The 21,764-nt window shown below is 48.1% G+C and overlaps 1 protein-coding gene across 1 annotated transcript in view; it reads left to right on the forward strand.

Moving 5' to 3' along the window:
• The window catches only part of LOC146799782 (putative N-acetylated-alpha-linked acidic dipeptidase), a 30,232-nt gene extending 14,466 nt beyond the window's left edge, over positions 1–15,766 (forward strand). Inside the window, exon 3 of the mRNA XM_085628108.1 lies at positions 15,536–15,766. Within this exon, the coding sequence (XP_085484234.1) occupies positions 15,536–15,740 (205 nt within the window). The 3' untranslated portion in view covers positions 15,741–15,766. The remainder of the gene's footprint in view (positions 1–15,535) is intronic.
• Positions 15,767–21,764: the final 5,998 nt, after the last annotated feature.

The raw sequence follows: 21,764 nt of genomic DNA on the forward strand, positions 1-21,764 counted from the left end.
TGGAGGATGAGATACCAAAAACAGCAAATACAAGCATTTAGGTACTCTAGGGGTGTCCCAAAAAATACAGCAAGTAGATGTACTAAAGGTACTAGAGGCTGAGCCCCGAAATGCATGTTCTACAGGTACATCAGGTGGAGCACTCTGATCATAGGTACATGTGGTACTGCTGGTGACGCCAGAAGTATGCCAGGTGAGTCCCCAAATGCAGGTAGAGGAGTGTGATACCAAAGTACATGTCCAGGAAAGGGAGTTGTGTCAGAATAACACAACTCATCCAATGGTGCGAGAACACAATTCATCCAAGGTGGAGACCCAACTGAACGAGTGGTAGAGACACAACTCATCCAGTGGTGGAGACACCACTCATCCAGTGGTGGGAGAACACATCTCATCCAGTGGTGGGAGAACACATCTCATCCAGTGGTGGGAGAGCACAACTCATCCAGGGGTGGAGAACACAACTCATCTGGTGATGGAGAACACAACTCATCTGGTGATGGAGAACGCAACTTATCCAGTGATGGAGACACAACTCAACAAGTGGTGGAAACACAACTCATTCAGCATGGGAGAACACAAACTCATCTGGTGATGGAGAACACAACTCATCTAGTGGTGGACAGCAGAAATCATCCAGTGGTGGAGGAAAATAAATCATCCAGTGGTGGGAGGTCACAACTCATCCAGTGGTGGGAGGTCAAAACTCATCCAGTGATGGGAAAGCACAACTCATCCAGTGGTGGGAAAGCACAACTCATCCAGTGGTGGGAGCACACATGTATCCAGTGGTGAGAGAACACACATATCCAGTGGTGGAGAACAAAGCTTATCCAAGATGGAGAACACAAGTTATCTGGTGATGGAGAACACAACTTATCTGGTGTTAAACACAACTCATCGGTGGTGGCAGAACACAAATCATCTAGTGGTTGGACTATACAGATCATCCAGTGGTGAGAGAACACAAGTTACCCAGTGGTGGGAGAGCACAACTCATCCAGTGGTGGAAAAACACAACTCATCTAGTGGTGGGAGAGCACAACTCATCTGGTGGTAAACACAACTCATCCAATGTTGGAAGAACACAACACATCCAGAGGTGGGAGAACACAACTCATCAAATGTTGGGAGAAGACAACGTATCTGGTGATGGAGCACACAACTCATCCAATGGTGGACAACACAACTCATCCAGTGGTGTAAGAACACAACTCATCCAGTAGTGGAAGAACTAAACTCATCCAAGGTGGATAACACAACTCATCTGGTGATGGAGAACACAACTCATCCAGTGGTGGGAGAACACAACTCATCCAGTGGTAAACACAACTCATCCGGTGGTGGGAGAACACAGCTCATTCGATGGTGGTTAAACACAACTCATCCAGCGATGGGAGAAGGCAACTTATCAAGGGGTGGGGGAACACAACGTATCCAGTAGTGGGAGAACACAATTAATCTGGAGGATGAGAACAAAACTAATCCAGAAGTGGGAAAACACAACTCATCCGGTGGTGGCATAACACAACTCATCCATTGGTGGGAGAACACATCTAATCCAAGATGTAGAACACAATTCATCCAATGTTGGGAGAATACAACTTATCCAGTGTTGGGAGAACACAAACTCATCCCAGGTGGAAAGCAAAACTCATCTAGTGGTAAACGCCTCTCATCTGGCGGTGGGAGAACACAACTCATCCAATGGTGGAGAACACAACTCATCCAGCATGGGAGAACACAACTCATCATGTGATGGAGAACACAGCTCATCCAGCATGGGAGAACACAACTCATCCAAGGTGGAAAAAACAACTCATCCAGCGTGGGAGAACACAGCTCATCCAATGTGGGAGAACACAGCTCATCCATCGTGGGAGAATACAGCTCATCCAGCATGGGAGAACACAGCTCATCCAAGGTGGAGAACACAACTCATCCAGTGTTGGAGAACACAACTCATCCAGGTTGGGAGAACACAAAGCATCCAGCGTGGGAGAGCACAACTCATCCAGTGTTGGAGAACACAACTCATCCAGTGGTTCATATCCTAGAGGTGTAAAGAAGGTGCTGTTAATGCTTTGTGGGTGGGAGGTAGTGTGATTGATTTCCTGTAGGTGGTAAGAGGTGTGGTTAATGTACTGGAGAAGGGAGAAGTGTGGTTGATTTCCTCTAGGTGGGTATGAGGTGTCATTAGTGTGATTTGTGTGATATAGACATATGAGGAAAGAGGTATGGTCCATACCCTGAAGGTGGTAAGAGGTGCTGTTGATACTCTGTGGGCAGGAGGTAGTGTGATTGAAACTCTGTGTGATTCCAGGTGTGGTTGATGGCTTGAAAGTGATAAGAGGTTTGGTTGAATCCCTGTAGGTGGCAAGAGGTGTGGTTGATGTACTGGAGAAGGGAGATAGTGTGGCTCATTACTTCTAGGTGGAACGATGTGTGATTAGTGTGACGTAGACATAGGCAGCAAGAGGTATGGTTCATATCCTGAAGGTGGTAAGAGGTGCTGTTGATGCGCTGTGGGTGAGAGGTAGTGTGATTGAAACTCTAGGTGATATGAGGTGTGGTTGAATGGCCTGAAGGTGATAAGAGGTTTGGTTGATTCCCGGTAATGGACAAGAGGTGTGGTTGAGGTACTGGAGAAGGGAGATAGTGTGGTTGATTCCCTCTACATGGTATAAAGTTTAATTAGTGTTACATAGACATAGACAGCAAGAGGCCTGGTTCATACCCTGAAGGTGGTAAGAGGTGTGGTTGATGCACTATAGGTTGGAAATAGCCTGGTTGATGTGTAGGTGGTAAGAGGTGTTGCTGATAGGGTGGAGATAGCATGAGTGCTCCACGTTCCATGGTAAGAGTGGGTGATGCTCTCTAGGTGGGAGATTGTGCGGTTGAAGCCTTGAATGTATTCAGAGGTGTGGCTGATACACTGTGACTAGGAGATAGCATGGTTGACGCTGTGTAGGTGGTAAGAGGTGTGGTTGATGCCCATCGTGGGAGATGTGTTGATACTGGGAGATTGGGTGATTGACCCTGTGTATGTGCGAATAAGTGTGGCTGATGTCCTGTGGGTGGTAGGAGGTGTGGTTGGTGATGCCTAGTTGGTAAGACGTACAGTGGTTGCACTGTGCATGATAAGAGGTGCGGTTGCTGCACTGGAAGACAACATGGTCTAAAGCCATGTAGGTGACAAGAGGCGTGTTTTTCCCCACATCTTTTTCGAGTTATAAGACAGTGTGAATTGACAAAAGAGAAAAACATTGTCCAAAGTATTACATGTATAGCAAATATCAACCGCGGTCGAGGACATTGGTCCTGTGGGAAGCCATCGCTGCAAATATGGGATTTCAAGAATAACCTGTAAACTAACAAACCGTATAAGGCCTACTTTTGATTTACATTTACATTTACGCTTGTGTTTGGATTACTACGCATCCGCCCCATCGGGATCAACAGGGTCTGGCCCCAGGAATGAGTATGTGTTGGTGCGCACACGCGTGGTGGCTATGACGCTGAGTCGGTTTCACTCCCAAAAGCATTCAATAAATCATCCCAACCAGTCGCTCGGGGAGGACGGTGAGGTCCCGCAACTCCTCTCTGTGCAATGCCGCCAATTCCAGTGTGGCCTATTGCAGCATTGCCTCTCGGGCTGTCCAAACAGTAATAATAAAAATAACCCAGTATTTGTAAAGCGCAAACAAATCACCCCTGACGGTCTCAAGGTGCTGGGGGCCCTCAGGAAGATGAAGGGAGCCGTTGACCAGAGTCACATGGTGCTGAACTGAGCTGCTGCCAGAGCCAGGATTGAGCCGTGAGCCCCATGCTCCGGGGTCAGCCGCCCTGGCCACTGTTCATACCTCTCCCCAGTCATGTGCACTTCACATGTTCCTCATGCAGGCTGCATTACATGCATGGAGAACATGGCCAGGCCCCCTGTCCCTGGCTGAGCGCTGAACCACAGTGCTCAGACCAATCACAAAGCTGCATTGCAGTGTTGTGATTGGTCAGGGAAGCCTGGGTGCTTACCAATCACAAAGCTGCATTGCAGTGTTGTGATTGGTCAGGGGAGCCTGGCTGATTGCTTCTGGTTTCATCCCAGAGACGACAGAGAGACGCTGTGGTAAAGTAAGTTATTTTCTTTTTTTTAATAATGCCCATAACCTCCCACCCAGCCCCCCCGATGCGTGCCAGATGCTGCTGTATTGGAGCATTTGTTGTCATTCCTTAGGAGTCAGTGGGTAGCGTAGATTGTGTCCCAATGACCCTTCCGGCTGGCTAATAGGTCTACTTTTGGGTCAAGAATGGCTCTCACGATCAGGGAGGCCAGTTGTCATCCACTTCTCAGGGTAAACAAAGCCTGAGTCAAGGATTGTATCATCAGCTCGGTGGCCACTGCACTCCAGAGGCATTCGGTTTCGGCAGCTAGTCAATGGTGCATAAGAACTGGCCAGCCTGAAATGTAGTCTGCTGTGGCAGCATAGCAGACGTGATAAGAGAGTTGTCTTGGCACAGATCCCCCAAGATGCACACTCCCAAGGACTCCCTGGTCGCCAGCCCCTCCCTCCCTGCCTGCAGCTGTGAGAAAGCCAGTGAGAATGCTACGCGCGATGTCAGGTGTATATGGCAGGGTGCCCGGCGAGCACCTCATGGCCCTGCTGTAACACTCATAGGCTAAGCAGAAAAGACTATTGGAATGTGTGGCCAGCGATGTATCGTAGCTCCCTGCCCAATGTGGTCCATTCCTCAGCCAGACTAAGACCCACATGAGAGTGAGCTAGTCATTCGAGTTACGTCACTGGGTGGTAGTGCTCAAAATACGGGGCCCGAGGCCCCCTGCAGCTGTAGGCAATTGAGCAATTTTGCGCCCACCTTCATTCCAGAGCGAGTCCCCCAGCATGCCATCGAATACGTGGAACATTCCACTGGGGGTAATAATAGACATGTTCATTAAATAATAAAGGAGTCTCGGCAGCATCACCATTTTAGACAACGCACCTCCACCCTGCACCGAGAGAGGAGTGAGCACCAAAAGGTCATTTGAGGTTGAAGGGGGCACTGCTCTCTTGAGGCTGCCCCCCAGTGGATCCCTGGGGGTTGGACATGTCCCTTCTTAGGGGATTTCCCTAAAGCTTTTTGCTTTTTGTCCTTCTGGTCTTTGCCAACTCTCTTTTCATGGCAGCAGGGCTCTGGAAACTACAATGGGAAGTGCGTTCAACCTTCATACACAAGCCAGGAAGTGGTTTAGGTGTCGTACCTGTGAGTGCCCTGTAAAAAGGTACACCACATACCCAGGGCGGGTACTGCAGTAGCTAGTAGTGTGTCACAGCACTGACGGTGTCAACAACCAGAGTAGCCTGTCAAACATGTATCATGCTTAGGGTGACATTTCTCATTCCACAGCCAACCCTGAGCAGGCCTTACACTACCACCAGAGCTGCCCCAGGGTAGGTCCGGAGGGGTGAAGCACATGGTAGGTGGGCAACTGGGTAGGTACACATGCATGTTATCTGCACAGGTACTGAAACCCCCCATGTGGGTTTTCCTTACCTAGGGGGGTAGGCTCCTCCCATAGGACACCTCCTGGGTTTTGCTGATTCTCTGCTTGTGGCCTTAAGATTCTGGGCACTTCCCCACTGCAAATGCAGAGTTAAAGTGTGTGCACCGTTCCAATCCATGTTAGGAACTGGTGCTTACCTGATGGTTGTAAACATGTCACAGCCTGCCATTGCAGGTTGGTGTGTGCACTTGGATCTATGATGTTCCTAAAAATTTGTCCAGCCTTCCATTGCAGGGCCGGGGTGTGCGTACTGGCACCTATGGTGCTTTTAATCATGTATTCAGCTTGCCATTGCAGGCCGGGGTGTGCGTACTGGCACCTATGGTGCTTTTAACCATGTGTTCAGCTTGCCATTGCAGGCCGGGGTGTGCGTACTGGCACCTATGGTGTTTTTAACCAATTGTCCAGCCTGCCATTGCAGGCCGGTGTAGGCGCACTTGCTCCTATAGGGCCCGATTCACAGAACTAACTTAAGACAAAATTCTAAACTTACTACCATTTTGGTATTCACAGAAGGCACTTACTCATTTTGGTATTCACAGAAGGCACTTACTCATTTCGGTATTCACAGAAGTTAGGAGTCCTAACTTTAGGACTCCTAAATGCCTTCTGTGAATACCGAAAGCCTTAAAATTAGGATTTTTCTCAGTTTAGGAGTAGTAAAGTTAGGACTCCTAACTTTAATACTCCTAAACTGAGAGAAATCTATTGCATCGCATATTGGTGCTGAGTGAGTGTGTGTTTGTGGGTGGGAGTGACAGTCTGCGGACTTCCTGTGATTGATGAGACTGGCAACCAGTGTTACTTTAAATGTTGATTTCTTGCCAGAAGAACACTACATTTGGCATTGGTTTTACCCATGCGGACTCGTCTGCGGTGCTGCTTAAAAGTGTTATAAATCTTTGTTTGTAAATATTTCCAATCTCATTGTGGTGAAGGGTGCACCGCATAGCTACGTGATATTAAATTATATGAATTGCCAGGGTGGGCCTAGGTTTGACAATGTGTTGCACAGCATAAGGGTGCTGTTGGAGGGTAGAGTAGGATTCTTCCAAGTGTGCATACTACTGATGTCATTTCAACACGGCTGGACCTAGTATGGCTAGTAATATTCCCAAGTGTGATTTATGTCCAGAGATATGTGATGTTCATGTTATGTTGATTATTGTGTGTGTTGAATGCAAACTTTATTTACCTACATCACGTGGGAAGTCTCTTTTGTTAACCTCATTGTATTTGTGAGTGAGTGCTGTGCTAATGCTGTACACATTGCCTTTGTGGTAAGCCTGACTGCTCCGTGCCAAGTTACCCAAGAGTGAGCGCAGGTTATACAGTGAGTGTAATCACCCGCCCCTGATGGGAGTGGGTGGTACTGCCTGGTTAGGGCACTGTCTCCGCCAACCAGGATGTGCCAGTTCCAAAACCGGGGGAATTATATATATTGATGCCCAAGTACCAACATGCGCGAGCTTCCCACATTATTCAGTAGGAGTTCGCAACCACTATTTCACGGGCAGCCCAGATGTAGAAGAAATAAGCATCTCTTAGCCCAATTCCCTCCCAGACGCCTTAAACATAGTCGAAACTCCCAGGATTGAATCTGCACCAGGGCATGTACCTTTCACATACACCTGCATATAGCGGAGCAGCGTGTATCTGTGCACGAAGTGTCAATCCCCATCCCGTGCCGACTGGTGAAATCTCTGCGCTAGGGGCTACGTCACCAGCACAAAAAGCAGTGGCAACAGTTCATATCGCTGTCGCGTTCAACGCCACACCAGGATCGCAGAAACTACACAACCTTTTCTGATTCGTCATATAGCACTGACAGTGACAACGAGCAACCAGGAACCAGTGGTGATTACAACTACCAGGACAACTGGCACCAACCTCAGGGACCCTATCAGCCTTGTTTAGGAGAAGGCCAATGGAGACCACCCAGAGGCAGAGGGGGACCTTGGCCCAGAGGAATCCAGAGGGGACACCAACCTGCCAGCGGCAACTGGGAGAGAGGACGCAGCAAAACTCAGAAACAGCTCCATTTCCAACCAGAGAACCACAGGGAAATCCAGACGTACAGATGGTGAGAAGACCACAGAACCCTGTAGTGAACATCTCTTCCTACACACTAAAAGATGAAATCAACGTCCTTAGCAAGGGTCTTTCTTTTGTGCCCACAGCCCACCCTAATGAATTTGCCCTTAAAACTGAACTACATCGCTTCTTTCGAATAATCCATCTCAGATACTTTTTCAAACACTCTCCACCATCCCCACTATCTTCACAGACAGGACTACAGACTCCCTCAACTTTTGTTCTACCAGGCCATAAAATGACTAACAAAATTCTTGCCTATGAAAGCGTTGTCTTGTGGGATGTTTCCAAGATACTCAAAGATTCCAAACACACAAAGTATAATATCACCAAGATGGAGAAAGAGGCGCTTGTTTCCCTTAAAAATAACAAGGAAACAGTGACTAAGCCAGCGGATAAGGGTGGCACCATCGTGGTACGGGATGTCTTGAACTACAAGACGGAAATCATGCATCAACTACAAGATGGAGTGAGCTACAGGAGGCTGAGTGCGGACCCTTCAAAGGAACTCGCGAATAATATATTGAACCCTGACCACTAAGAGCCTTGAACAGGGTTTTTTGACTAACCACGAGTTCCAGTACCTCAACCAAAAATACCCATGGCTCCCTACCCTGTATACCTTACCGAAGATCCACAAGGACCCACTGAAACCACCTGGGCGTCCCATAGTCCCGGGATGTGGATCTATGCTCGAACCACTGTGCAGATACACAGACCATTTCCTTAAACCGATAGCAGAGACAACTCGTGCCTACCTAAGGGATACAATGCAGACCATACATTTGATTGATCATTGCCCCTGTAATCCATATGACCAACTTTTGGTGACCTGCGATGTTGTATCGTTATACACCAGCATACCCCAACAAGCTGCTCTGGATGTGATGGCGGAGGCATTGAACCAACGATCAGCACCCATGCCGGTGCCCACTGAATTCATCATTGATCTTCTACGTCTAGCAATGATGCGGAATTTCTTTGGATCCTACGGTTGTTTCTAAAGGAGCAGCTATGGGGGCGGCATTTGCACCCGATCTAGCTATCATTTTTATGGATCACTATGAAAGATCATTCGTTTTCAGTGACGTTAACCCCTACATCTCCAAGGTGTCCTTTTGGAGACGGTAAATCAATGATGCACTGATGATCTGGATGGGCAACTCTATGGAACTAAGCAACTTCCACTCTTGGCTCAATGGAAGAAGCTCTGACATCCAGTTCACTGTACATTCTAATCCGAATGAAATTGACTTTTTGGACATCACTATCAAAAATGAAGACAACCATTTATATACAACTCTGTATCGGAAACCGGCGGAGAGAAATTCCCTGCTAAGATATAATAGCTACCACCCGCGAGGTCTCAGAGACAACCTTCCATTTGGACAGTTTTTGCGGCTTCGCAGGAACTGCACAAAGAAAACGGACTATTTTGCACAATCAACGGACCCAAGCCAACGACTGGAGGAGAGAGGATACCGAAGGAAGCTGACAAGGAAAGCACAGAAAAGGGCTTGGTATAGCCCATGAGAGAGCCTGCTGACACCGAAACAAAAAACAGAGGAACCCATGCAAAGGATGATATGTGTCACTACTCTCATGACACAAAGTCACGTGATCAAAAAGGTGATCAATAGCTATTGGGGCCCTATATCAGAAGACATTGACCAAATCAACCTCCCTATGCACTCGTTTAAGAAAGCTAAAAGTGTAAAGGACCACATCGCGTGCTCTTTTCTGGAGACTGATGCGGAACCATCAATTCAATCAATGTGGAACCTGCACAAGGGCATTTCAAATGCGGACATTGCAAGGCATGCAGAACAATGATCCAGACTCAAGAATTCACATACAAACATCATGTAATCCATCTAAAATCCCTCACAAATTGCAATTCAACAAATGTCATCTACGTCATCATGTGTCCATGTGCCCTCCTGTATATAGGTCAAACGCAACAGAAGGTGAAGGCCAGGATCCTGCAACATTGCAGTCCAATTAGATGTGGGGTCCAGGGAGCACCCCTCGTTGAACACTTCCGCAATGCCGATCATAGCCCTGACGAACTCCGTTGGATAATCCTTGAAAAGGCCTCCCTGGGTCCAAGGGGAGGCAATATTGGGACAATACTGGACATAAGGGAATGCAAATGGATGCCCCTTCTTGACCCCATCAACAATGGCTTGAATGAATCTGAAGTTAGCCGTGCCCAACTAGCCTGTCTGGCACATGAATGATTGCACTGATCCTTGTCTACAGAGATCAGCACGAGACGGCCAGATCAAACTGGGCACTGAATACTAGGGTAGCCGTGCACGCCTAACGTCCTTTTTGAGAATGTGTACACACGTTAAGGGCAATGACATCAGCACACTTTGCCTATTTGAACTATGTTATGCAAACAATGTATTCTGCTGATGCTGCTTTTTTTCCCTTGTTGTGTTTTTTGTTGTTTTGTTTTTTTTGTATTTTGACTTAAAGTATAATAACATCTAACACAGGAAGTATCTTTGCATTTCCGTTTCCTGTGTACAAACATACATGTTACAAGTGTTTATTTAATCAATACAATGAGGTAACTCGTGAAAACATCTATTTCCATTTTTTGTCACTTACTTTATTTGACACACAATGCACACTGCGTAGTACAGGCCAATACTCCACCTGTTGTACTTCTATCTAAACGTATTTATTTGTTGTAGTGTATAGTGTCTGCCTCCATATGAAGGCACAACTTGCATATATGTTCATTTTTATTTACCCTAGTCATGTACTTTGTTGAAATGTAAAGATGGTAACTGACACAAATGGTTGTCTGTTGCCTAGATATACACACCACAGTGGTATTCAGTTCGTATTGCATATGCAAAAACTAGATGTTCTGGCAAATGTTCATAATGCCGTCATCGTTTCCTTCATTAATTAACATGTACTTTGGCTTCGGAATTCTGTTAGAATTGGAATTTTCAGAGGCCATCAGTTTCTCTGCCCTCTAATTTATACAATGCTATGCGGGTTTTACCATAATTTATGTTACTTTAAGTGGTAACTTTACGTTTCGAATGTTTTGAGAGTCAGTCACATTCGACATGTTCGGCGAGCCTTTGCTCCGTCACTCAAGTCGGAGACTTTCATTCTAACATGTCCGCGTGTCACTCGGCTCCAGGCGGCCTGGGAGCAAAGGCTCCTGTTCCAGCCTCAGACGGAGACGCACTGCTGAGCGGCGGTGAGCCTTTCTTCCACCACTCAAGTCTTGCACTCTGACATGTCCGCGCGTCACTCGGCTCCAGGCGGCCTGGGAGCAAAGGTTCCTGTTCCAGCCTTGGACGGAGACGCACCGCTGAGCGGCGGTGAGCCTTTGCTCCGTCACTCAAGTCTTGCACTCTGACATGTCAGCGCGTCACTCGGCTCCAGGCGGCCTGGGAGCAAAGGCTCCTGTTCCAGCCTCGGACGGAGACGCCCTGCTGAACGGCGGTGAGCCTTTCTTCCATCACTCAAGTCTTGCACTCTGACATGTCCGCGCGTCACTCTGCTCCAGGCGGCCTGGGAGCAAAGGCTCCTGTTCCAGCCTCAGACGGAGACGCACTGCTGAGCGGCAGTGAGCCTTTCTTCCATCACTTAAGTCTTGCACTCTGACATGTCCGCGCGTCACTCGGCTCCAGGCGGCCTGGGAGCAAAGGCTCCTGTTCCAGCCTCGGACGGAGACGCACTGCTGAGCGGCAGTGAGCCTTTGCTCCGTCACTCAAGTCTTGCACTCTGACATGTCCGCGCGTCACTCAGCTCCAGGCGGCCTGGGAGCAAAGGCTCCTGTTCCAGCCTCAGATGGAGACGCACTGCTGAGCGGCGGTGAGCCTTTCTTCCATCTCTCAAGTCTTGCACTCTGACATGTCCGCGCGCCACTCAGCTCCAGGCGGCCTGGGAGCAAAGGCTCCTGTTCCAGCCTTGGACGGAGACGCACCGCTGAGCGGCGGTGAGCCTTTGCTCCGTCACTCAAGTCTTGCACTCTGACATGTCAGCGCGTCACTCGGCTCCAGGCGGCCTGGGAGCAAAGGCTCCTGTTCCAGCCTCGGACGGAGACGCCCTGCTGAACGGCGGTGAGCCTTTCTTCCATCACTCAAGTCTTGCACTCTGACATGTCCGCGCGTCACTCGGCTCCAGGCGGCCTGGGAGCAAAGGCTCCTGTTCCAGCCTCAGACGGAGACGCACTGCTGAGCGGCGGTGAGCCTTTCTTCCATCACTCAAGTCTTGCACTCTGACATGTCCGCGCGTCACTCGGCTCCAGGCGGCCTGGGAGCAAAGGCTCCTGTTCCAGCCTCGGACGGAGACGCCCTGCTGAACGGCGGTGAGCCTTTCTTCCATCACTCAAGTCTTGTACTCTGACATGTCAGCGCGTCACTCGGCTCCAGGCGGCCTGGGAGCAAAGGCTTCTGTTTTAGCCTCGGACGGAGACACACTGCTGAGCGGAGGTGAGCCTTTGCTCCATCACTCAAGTCTTGCACTCTGACATGTCCGCGTGTCACTCGGCTCCAGGCGGCCTGGGAGCAAAGGCTCCTGTTCCAGCCTCAGACGGAGACGCACTGCTGAGCGGCGGTGAGCCTTTCTTCCATCACTCAAGTCTTGCACTCTGACATGTCCGCGCGTCACTCGGCTCCAGGCGGCCTGGGAGCAAAGGCTTCTGTTCCAGCCTCGGACAGAGACGCACTGCTGAGCGGCGGTGAGCCTTTGCTCCATCACTCAAGTCTTGCACTCTGACATGTCCGCGTGTCACTCAGCTCCAGGCGGCCTGAGAGCAAATGCTCCTGTTCCAGCCTTGGACGGAGACGCACTGCTGAGCGGCGGTGAGCCTTTGCTCCGTCACTCAAGTCTTGCACTCTGACATGTCCGCGCGTCACTCGGCTCCAGGCGGCCTGGGAGCAAAGGCTCCTGTTCCAGCCTCGGACGGAGACCCACTGCTGAGCGGCGGTGAGCCTTTGTTAGTTTACTTTAGATCACTAGAGTGACCGTAAGGGCTGGGGGTTACCATAGACTCGAAGCCCTTTACGGACCTTGGCCCACTTGTTCAAAGTAGGACTGATTTCACAATCACTGCTTATCCATTGTGTTGTGACTAGTACGCTCGTTTAACCAAAGAGTGATGGGCGAGTTTTCCGTCCAGCAGAGTCAGACTGAGATAAGTGTATTTCTTCCACCTTTACAGCTATAAGCTTTGAAGCCCTCTACGCATGTCAGCGCACTCCTTTATGCAAGCGTAACTGTGTCCAGCGCTCGGCTTCCTTTTGGAAACCACATGCAGCTGCAGTTTCATTGTTTGACGAGCGACGACTACCCACATATGATCTATGTGGGCACATATTAACTCCGAAGCCCCTGCCTTTAAATTCACGACTGTGCTTCCATTATTAAGACTACTTATTTCATATACAACTGAGGCGCGCTCTCCCATGCAGCGCCCTATAATGCCACGCACCTTTCATATCCCATGACCAAAACTGGGACCGACGCCATGATCCAGGGTTGTGTGCAGTTTTATTCATTTCAAATTCAATGTCTGTAGGGTGTTAATTAGACCAGGATTCTTTACCCCTTCTCTCCCCCCCCTTTCTCTAGAGAGTCCTTCTTACGGAGATTCATTGCCCATTGTGATTTAATTAAGGAACTGCAATTAGTTCAAGGCCCATGCTGAGATATACTCCCGGCCACTGTGCAGATTATTAGGAGCTTAGACCCTCTTGTGTAAGTATCCTTTCTGGGCCCAACTTTCCTAAACGATTATAGTGGGTTCCAGTTTCCTCACTGAACCTACTCATGTCTTCTGCAGGTTGTTCTGTTCTCGCTCGCCTCACTGGAGCCTACGCGCCTATCTTCTTCACGCCCAGGCCCAACAAGGGCTTTTTTCAGGGTAAAGAAGCGGGCTTAGACCCTCGATTCTTTCTATTTTTCCTTTTGGGAGAACTTAAGTTTCAAAGATTTCTCATCTTTTTCCCAGGAATCAACCCTTCCCCCCTTTTTCACCTCCACTGTCCTGAGGAAGACCCTGGCATAAGGGACTCACTAACCTACAATCCTCTAGGGGTCGAAACGTTGACATCTGATACATTAGCCAGTTGTAACAACAGCGATGAATCAGTGTTTTTGTTATTTGATCATGGCGACTAGAATTATGGATATTGTGCGATTAATTTGGCTTATCTATGAGCCTTCCTGTTGTGTAAACAATTTACTGTATGAATCACCCTTTCGTTCATTCACTCCCTCATCCTCACCTTAATCACAACACCCCTACCTTCCCTCTCCCCTGCTGGGACACTGTTTTTAACACTGTGTTAACACATGTATGAATCATTATGAGTCCAGTGTGATTAAATAACACTGTACACTAAGTACACTATGTCTTATTCATTCATTGTAAGTAAATATTCTCTCTTTATGTATATGAAACTATCCACTGGGTCCATGTTCCTATGTGCTGTTTGATACCCAGGTCCCAGTGACTTTATTTGGGTTTACCCTTCTAGGTAACTGCACCAGGATCGGAGCAGAAGTCAGCTTTCCAATTTTGACTCTGGCTGTTGGCTGTGTGTACAGTAACAGCCTGCTGAATCAGTCCCCCATCTTCCTCAGTACCGTGAATGTAAATGTCCATTCTAGTGCAAGAAACGCCTTTTCACGGAACCAGACTAGCAGCATGGGGCTGTAGCTCCAGGGCCCCCTCAAATAACCTATGAAGTTGCCCTAAATTAAGTGATGTAGATCTCCCTGGGATGAACCAATTTTTGATCAAATGCGAGATACAGGCCAGTAAGCACGTGGCCAATACTTTACTGAGGATCTTATAGTCAGGTGCCATCAAGGCCTGGGGGCCGATGAGAGCCAACTTCCAGCGGGTCCCTGCTAGGCCTGGGCTAAAATTTCGTTCCGTTCGCGGAAATTGAGATAATTTGACATTTTCGCGTTCCGCAGAAAGCTCGAAAATGTCAAAATTTCCGCATTCCGCAGCTTGGCGATAATTTGTTTCTTGCTCGCGCTGTAAAATAATACATTCTTGCACGCGCGTGATTGCCTTACCTGAATCCCTGCCTTCGCCGACAAGTTTTCTTGATCCGGTCGCGTTCTCCATGAGATGATGTATTGTTTTTAGCCATTTGCGCTGCCTCGCGTCAGTTCTCGCCCGCAGTGACGTCATGCGTCGCACGATCACGTCTTTCTTCTCGCGATCATGCACCGCGAGACAACTGAAAACAAGATGGCCGCGCCCGCGAGCAACCACATGGGTAAGTTGGCGAGCCGCAACCATGCAGAAAATCTCGCGAACATGCGGGAAAAAAACTTCCGCATCTTCGCGATATTTCCGCGTGTTTGCGATCATTTTTAACATTTTCGCGATAATTTGCGAAAGTGGATTTCGCAAATTCCGCCCACCCCTAGTCCCTGCCCGTCTTAGACAAGGAAACCAGCGGTGCCTCCTTCATGGAGCCAGGGAAGATGCAAGTGCCGTGGGCTGTGGAACACATTTTCACTGGCTTGGGGATTCTTGGGGTTTTCTTCCATGGGTTACAGTAATTGGTTGACTGTTGTTATCAAGTTGTATGAATGGATGGGCTGGTACGAATGGGTAGGATTGTAGTCCAGGGGTTGGATTGATTGGTAGTCTGGGGTTTCTGAGTTGTTTTACATGGAGGAGTTGTTGCCTGATGGTGTGTGAATTGCCTGGTTAGTTGTCCCGATTTTTTGTGGGTGACTGAGCTCGTGTCCTGCTGGTACAGTGTGATTGTGGTTGACACCTTGTGCCCCCACTGGTACCTTAGGTGTGTGATGCTCTCACTCTGTCACTTGCTAATCTTCCGTGTCTCTTTTACCCTTCATTGCTTTCTCCAGACACGTCATTTACGCTCCAAGCCAGCACAACAGCTATGCCGCCTCCAGCTTCCCGGGGCTGGCTTCCGCTCTCTTCGACATCGAGAATGATGTGCAGCAGACAGTGCACTGGGATCAAGTGAAGAAGCAGATTTCCATCATTATCTTCACCATCCAATCAGCTGCTAGCACCCTGCGAGATGCAAGTGATATTGGAGGATTATAGACTGCACAAATGGCCAGTCATGGACCACCAGCACCTTGAGACCATCACGGGTGATTTGCTGTGCTTTTGTAAATCATGATTGATCAGTGTAATCCACCCCAGAAATATGCAATACTGTGTAACTCGGCGGGAATAAATGAGAAGTAAACAATGTAGATATGGATGAGAAATAACTAACAAAGCACACTACATGAGACACCAATGAGAAACTAACAACCCAGGACACATCAGAAGACAATAATGAGAAACAAACAATGTAGATAATTATGAGAAACAACTAACAAAGCACACTACATGAGACAACAATGAGAGACACAAACACCCCAGGACACCTCAGAAGACAAGAATGAGAAACAAACAATGTAGATAATTATGAGAAACAACGAACAAAGCACACTACATGAGACAGCAATGAGACACAAACAACCCAGGACACCTCAGAAGACAATAATGAGAAACAAACAATGTAGATAATTATGAGAAACAACGAACAAAGCACTCTACATGAAACACCAATGATAAACAAACAACCGAGGACACCTCAGAAGACAAGAATGAGAAACAAACAATGTAGACATTTACAAGAAACAAACATATCAGCAAGCTTCAGGAGACCTCACTGAGAAACACACAATGCAGGACTCCTCAGAAGAGAACTATGACAAACAACACAGACACCAATGTGAAACTAACAATGCATATATAGATGAGAAACAACTAACAACGCACACTACATGAGACACCAATGAGACACAAACAACCCGGGACACCTCAGGAGGCAAGAATGAGAAAAAAACAATGTAGCACACCTCAAAAGATAGCAACAAGAAAACACACAGACACCAAAGACAAACAAACAACACAACACGTCCAAAAACACACCAAAGAGAAACACTGAGGGCCCACCTCAAAAGACACCAATGAGAAACATACAACATATAAACCAATGAGGAACAAACAAAGCAGCACCCCTCAGAAGACACCAATGAGAAACAAATAGCGCTGCACACCTCAGAAGAAATCAAAAAGAAACAATGTAGACATCAACAAGAGAATAATCAACACAAAAACCAGTGTGAATCAAACAATGCAGCTCACCACAAAAGACACTAATGAGAAACAAACAATGAAGTATACCTAAGAAAACATCAAAGTGAAACACTGCAGAATACCTCAGGAGACTTCAATGAGAAGCAATTTAGACGCCAAGAAATGAGCAACACAGTGGGGACACGCTCCGTTTGACTTGGGGCTGTGACTGGCGCTCACAGTTTTTGTGATCTTTAAAGCTCTGGGCGCCCCCTCAATTAATACTTTATCTGGCAGAATTCCGGAGCGCACGCACAATTGGGTGACCTACTCCTGCTCAGTGCCCCCGTCACTGGGTTGTCGCGCTCGCCTCAGGCCGAAGCCCACACTGGAGAGAGCTTGTACTACGTGTGTTGTCAGAGTTCACTGCTGCTTTGGCCTGCTTGCAGGAGTCGCCTGGTCCTTCTGATCTGCAGGTCGGATTGCGCTCAACTTGCAAACCCGATCTGGGCTTTGACTCTTGCTGGGCTTGTTTGGTTGTTGGGGTGTTTCCCTGGCTCGGATGCCTAAATTGAGGGACGCCCATTTTGTTTTTCCTCATTGTTTTTCTCGGGCATCCTTTTTGTCCTCTAATCATGGAAATTAAACCTGATGGCCCCCTCCCTGGTCTCTATGCTGGGCTGGGCACTGAAAGTGAAATGGGTTGATCCCACACGCTGCTTTTGGTGGCCATCTTGGAGTGGGCATGTTGACATTATCCCACACGGCTGGGCATAGAATGAGAAAAGGGCTGGTTCTATCCACTGCTCGTGGTGGCCATCTTGGAGTGGGCATGCTGACATTATCCCACACTTTTGGTTCAGGAATTCTCCTCTTAACACCATCCATGTTCCTCTGATAAGACATTACCACCGGCCAATAGACACACTTTTATAACGGAGTTAAGTTCTGATCCCTCAGGATCTAATGCATTCATTATCAACTACCCACCCAACCTATCATAAAATGCCGCCAAAAAACACAAGCATGACATACTCAGGGCTAGGTCTGAAACTTTAATCTTGGACGTCTACTTCTGTACAAACAAAGGTGCATATCAGCAACAACCGGCGATAATTATCGCTAAGCGCACTTAGCGCTAGGATAATTATCGCCGGCTAATGTGGATTTTTATCGCTGAGATAGTGTGCTATTTGCAACGCTTATCTCAAAAGTGATAAAAATCCTAGCGCTAACTGCCAAACGTGAGATTATCATGGCCAAGTCAGTCCTGAAGCAGGCGTAAGGAAAGTAGCGATAACAGGGGTTATCACTACTTTTCTTGCCGCTATGCTTCATAGCGTGGGGCTTGATGATAGGAGAAATGTCGCTTAGCGACATTTCTCCTGTCATGTCAGGTCAGGAACGCCCACTTTGCATCTCATTAGAGATGCAAAGCTGGGCGCTAGGAATACGGGCGCTAATGCAAGGTTTCACGCGATAGTGTGACCTTGCTGATTAGGCTATAAAATTATCACTGCTTTTCTACTGAAAATGGACGCAAAAGTGGCGATAATTTTATATCGCCTCGTTGCTGATATGCCCCAAAGGTAGTAGAGTAATGACGTTATTTTCTACACCAGGAAAAGAGCATGTTGGCGAAAAGTCTTCAACTCTATGCTCCGAATATCAGGTAGCAGAAAAACACCTCATGGTCTCAAACTATCAACAGCGCCCTTGTACACGCTCAAAGCTCAACCCCACCCTCTCTAACAATGGTATCATCCTCATCCAAGCTACTAATGTCAATCTATTTAAGATAGCCAATCTCTTCCCGTTACTCAAAACGCAGTCTCGGCGAAACCCAATGACACCTACACTCACCCTACCATCACTCAGGACACTACCAGTCCTCCCCCCACCACTTCGGGGAGATCCTCACTCTATCCAAAGCACTCTTCACTGCTAGATGACCATTGAGCGGCTCTGTTCCCAGCTGACGTCCCCCAACCGTCTAGACCTCCGACTCTGAGGAACACAGTCAGCCAGATTGATTCTATCCGTTCCTCGATCAGAGAGATCCCCGTATGACCTACTGTCAGTGCCTTCAATGAATGATCCCTCTTCCCTCTACCCTCATCCCTCCCCCCACACCTCATACTATGCTGGAGTCAGGGCAAATGCCCTCTACCAACCGTGATCGGTCAAACCCACTCCTCCCTGTTTGGATCGTACCTGACCCTCAGTTCAATGGCCATACCACCCTCACTAATGCTCCAACTTCGATATCCAAAGGCCATGGAGCTCCGCTAGTACCAAATGATCAACTCCCTTCCCAGGAACTACTAACCATCTCTTTGGACCCCACGGGCTTACACCGAGGCCCCCCCTCTACGCTAGCATTCCCAACACACCCGCTACCCCTTTCAGATGTGGTCGCGCGCCTGGATGATATATCTCTCCAGTTGCACTGTTTCACTAAAGCCCTCTCAAATTATCTTTTCCCCGTTATAAGCTCCTTCCTCACCCCTGCGAATCTGCCCAGAGCCTCCCCTAGGGTTAGTGATCGCATGGGGCAGCCTTGAGCCCCCTTCGTCATGAAAACCATACCCCTACCTAACGCTCCCTCCCGCCCCAGAAGATTCGAGACCCACTTGGCGTCCAATGATCCCGACGAGACAAATACAAGCCATCCATTCAAATCCGGATAGAGAACCCCTTCAAAAACTTAGAGTAATCAATAAAGACAACCTCACGAGAGTTAATGTCTTCCAGACTCCTTCACTCATAAATCCGTTTGACTTAAAAGTGTACGACTCAGTTGCAGGTCAGCCAGTAAACACGCCTGCGATATCTTCAACCTCATCCAACACAAGGATTTAGACATTATCATCCTCACTGAAACATGGCTAAATCCCACCTCCACTCCTATCTTAGACCCCCTAGTACCTCCTACTCACGACATAATCTGGCTAGACAGAGTTCGGAAACTGGGTGGTGGCCTGGCCTGTATTTATAGAAACACACTTGATTTCTCACATGGAGTCCTCATCGCCCTCCTCCTGTGAATACCTCTGTCTCAGCAGCTCAAGTAATAACCTGCCGGTTCGCAAACTTCTCACCTTTTACCACCCCCTGGGTGACAATCTCCCCTTCATTGAGCAACTAATGGAAATCATCACTAGCAGTGTCGACTCAGCCGTGTCCCAAATCTTCCTGGGTGATTTCAACCCTCACTGGTCTAACCCCAATGACCTCGCTGTATCTTGCCTTAAATCATTCCTAAACAATCAAGATCTCACTCAGCACTGTGACCAACCAACTCACAATAAAGGAGAAACTCTAGACCTCATTATCTTGAAAGGGCAGACCATCACCTTGGATACCACTACCCCTTGCGATTGGTCCGATCACCACGGCATCCTGTGTTATATAAACAGGGAGGTGTCGATGAGGAGAGGTCAATCAACGAAATCAAAGATCTGGAAAAGGAACCTCAGATCAATAAACTCAGATGAACTAGCAGCCCACTGTAAATCTGCCCTCTCCTCCCAAGCTGACTCGGTTGAGGTTCAGTTGCTCACCGACTCCTACAATTTGACCATCTCCAAGATCATGGATGACATTGCACCATTCCAACAGAAAAACGCCTCAACAAAAATATCCAAACCGTGGTACAACGACAATTTAACCACGGAACGCCACAACCTCAGGGCAGCTGAACGCTCCTGGAAATCCAAACCCTCCCTGGACCAACGAAAACTCCCGAGAGAGGTCAGGCGCTTCTACAACAAACAAACCAAGAGCACTAAAGCCGACTACTTCAAACTCCAACTCGATCAAGCTGCGAACCGCCTCAGGAAACGTTTTGAATTGGTAAAACAGCAATCAGTGGTAGGTCCAAAACACTCTGACTCTGGAGGCAGCCCACCCTCATGCGACAGACTTGCTGCTTTCTTCTCTGAGAAATCAAGACTCCTCACCATTGAGCTCACCTCTAAGAAGGCTCTCCTGCCATCCTCTGGGTCCGCACCACCCCTTGACCCCTTAGAAAAGTGCAAAGCTATAAGTCTGAACACTAAGAATAATACGGCATGGGGCACCTTTACCCCATTCAGTGAAAAAGAAATCAACAAGATTCTTCAGAACATCAACCCATCCAACCACTTCAGGTACCCATTGCCCCCGGCCATCTTCAAAGAAATCAAGAATGTGCTCCTCCCCACCTGGACAAGGACTGTAAACGCTTCTCTATCACAAGGCACGATCCCTGACTGCCTAAAAGCAGCTCAGGTGTCACCTATTCTAAAAAAACCGAACGCAGATAAAGCTGACCTCAATAACTTCTGCCCTATCGCCAACATCCCCCCCCTAGACAAACTCCTAGAAAATAAGTACAATCCCAACTTTGCGCTCACATTGAGAACTTCCAACTCCTGAAACAGCATCAATCTGGCTTTTGGAAGGGGCACAGCACTGAATCGGCCCTCACTCACGTTATGGATGACATTTTAAAAACGCTCGACCAAAATGATTCCTGCCTCCTAATGCTCCTTGACCTTTCCTCCGCATTCGACACGGTTATTCATGACAGTCTCTTATACATTCTGAAGAACAGGATGGGTTTCTTGGGTCGGGTGCTGCAATGGTTCTCGTCCTTCCTCCACCACAGATCACAAAGAGTCAAGGCAAACCACTCCCTCTCCCAGCCCTCTCCAGTACTCATGGGGGTCCCCCAAGGGTCCGCCCTATCTCCTATCCTCTTCAACCTTTTTCCTGGAGCCATTAGCTATTTCACTAAATTCCACGAACATTCTCTTCCATATGTATGCGGACGATACGCAACTTTATTTGAAAATCTCATCCCCGGATAACATCATCTCACTCAACACTACCCTGACCTCTACTCAAAATTGGTTAACTGAGACCCATCTCCTGCTCAACACCTCCCAAACTGAATTCCTTCTCATCTCGCCTCCGAACCACATCCCCAAGCCAGACCTTTGGCTGAATCAC

This window comes from Triturus cristatus, chromosome 9 (genome assembly GCF_964204655.1).
Source record: "Triturus cristatus chromosome 9, aTriCri1.1, whole genome shotgun sequence".
In the NCBI taxonomy this organism is placed as follows: Eukaryota; Metazoa; Chordata; class Amphibia; order Caudata; family Salamandridae; genus Triturus; species Triturus cristatus.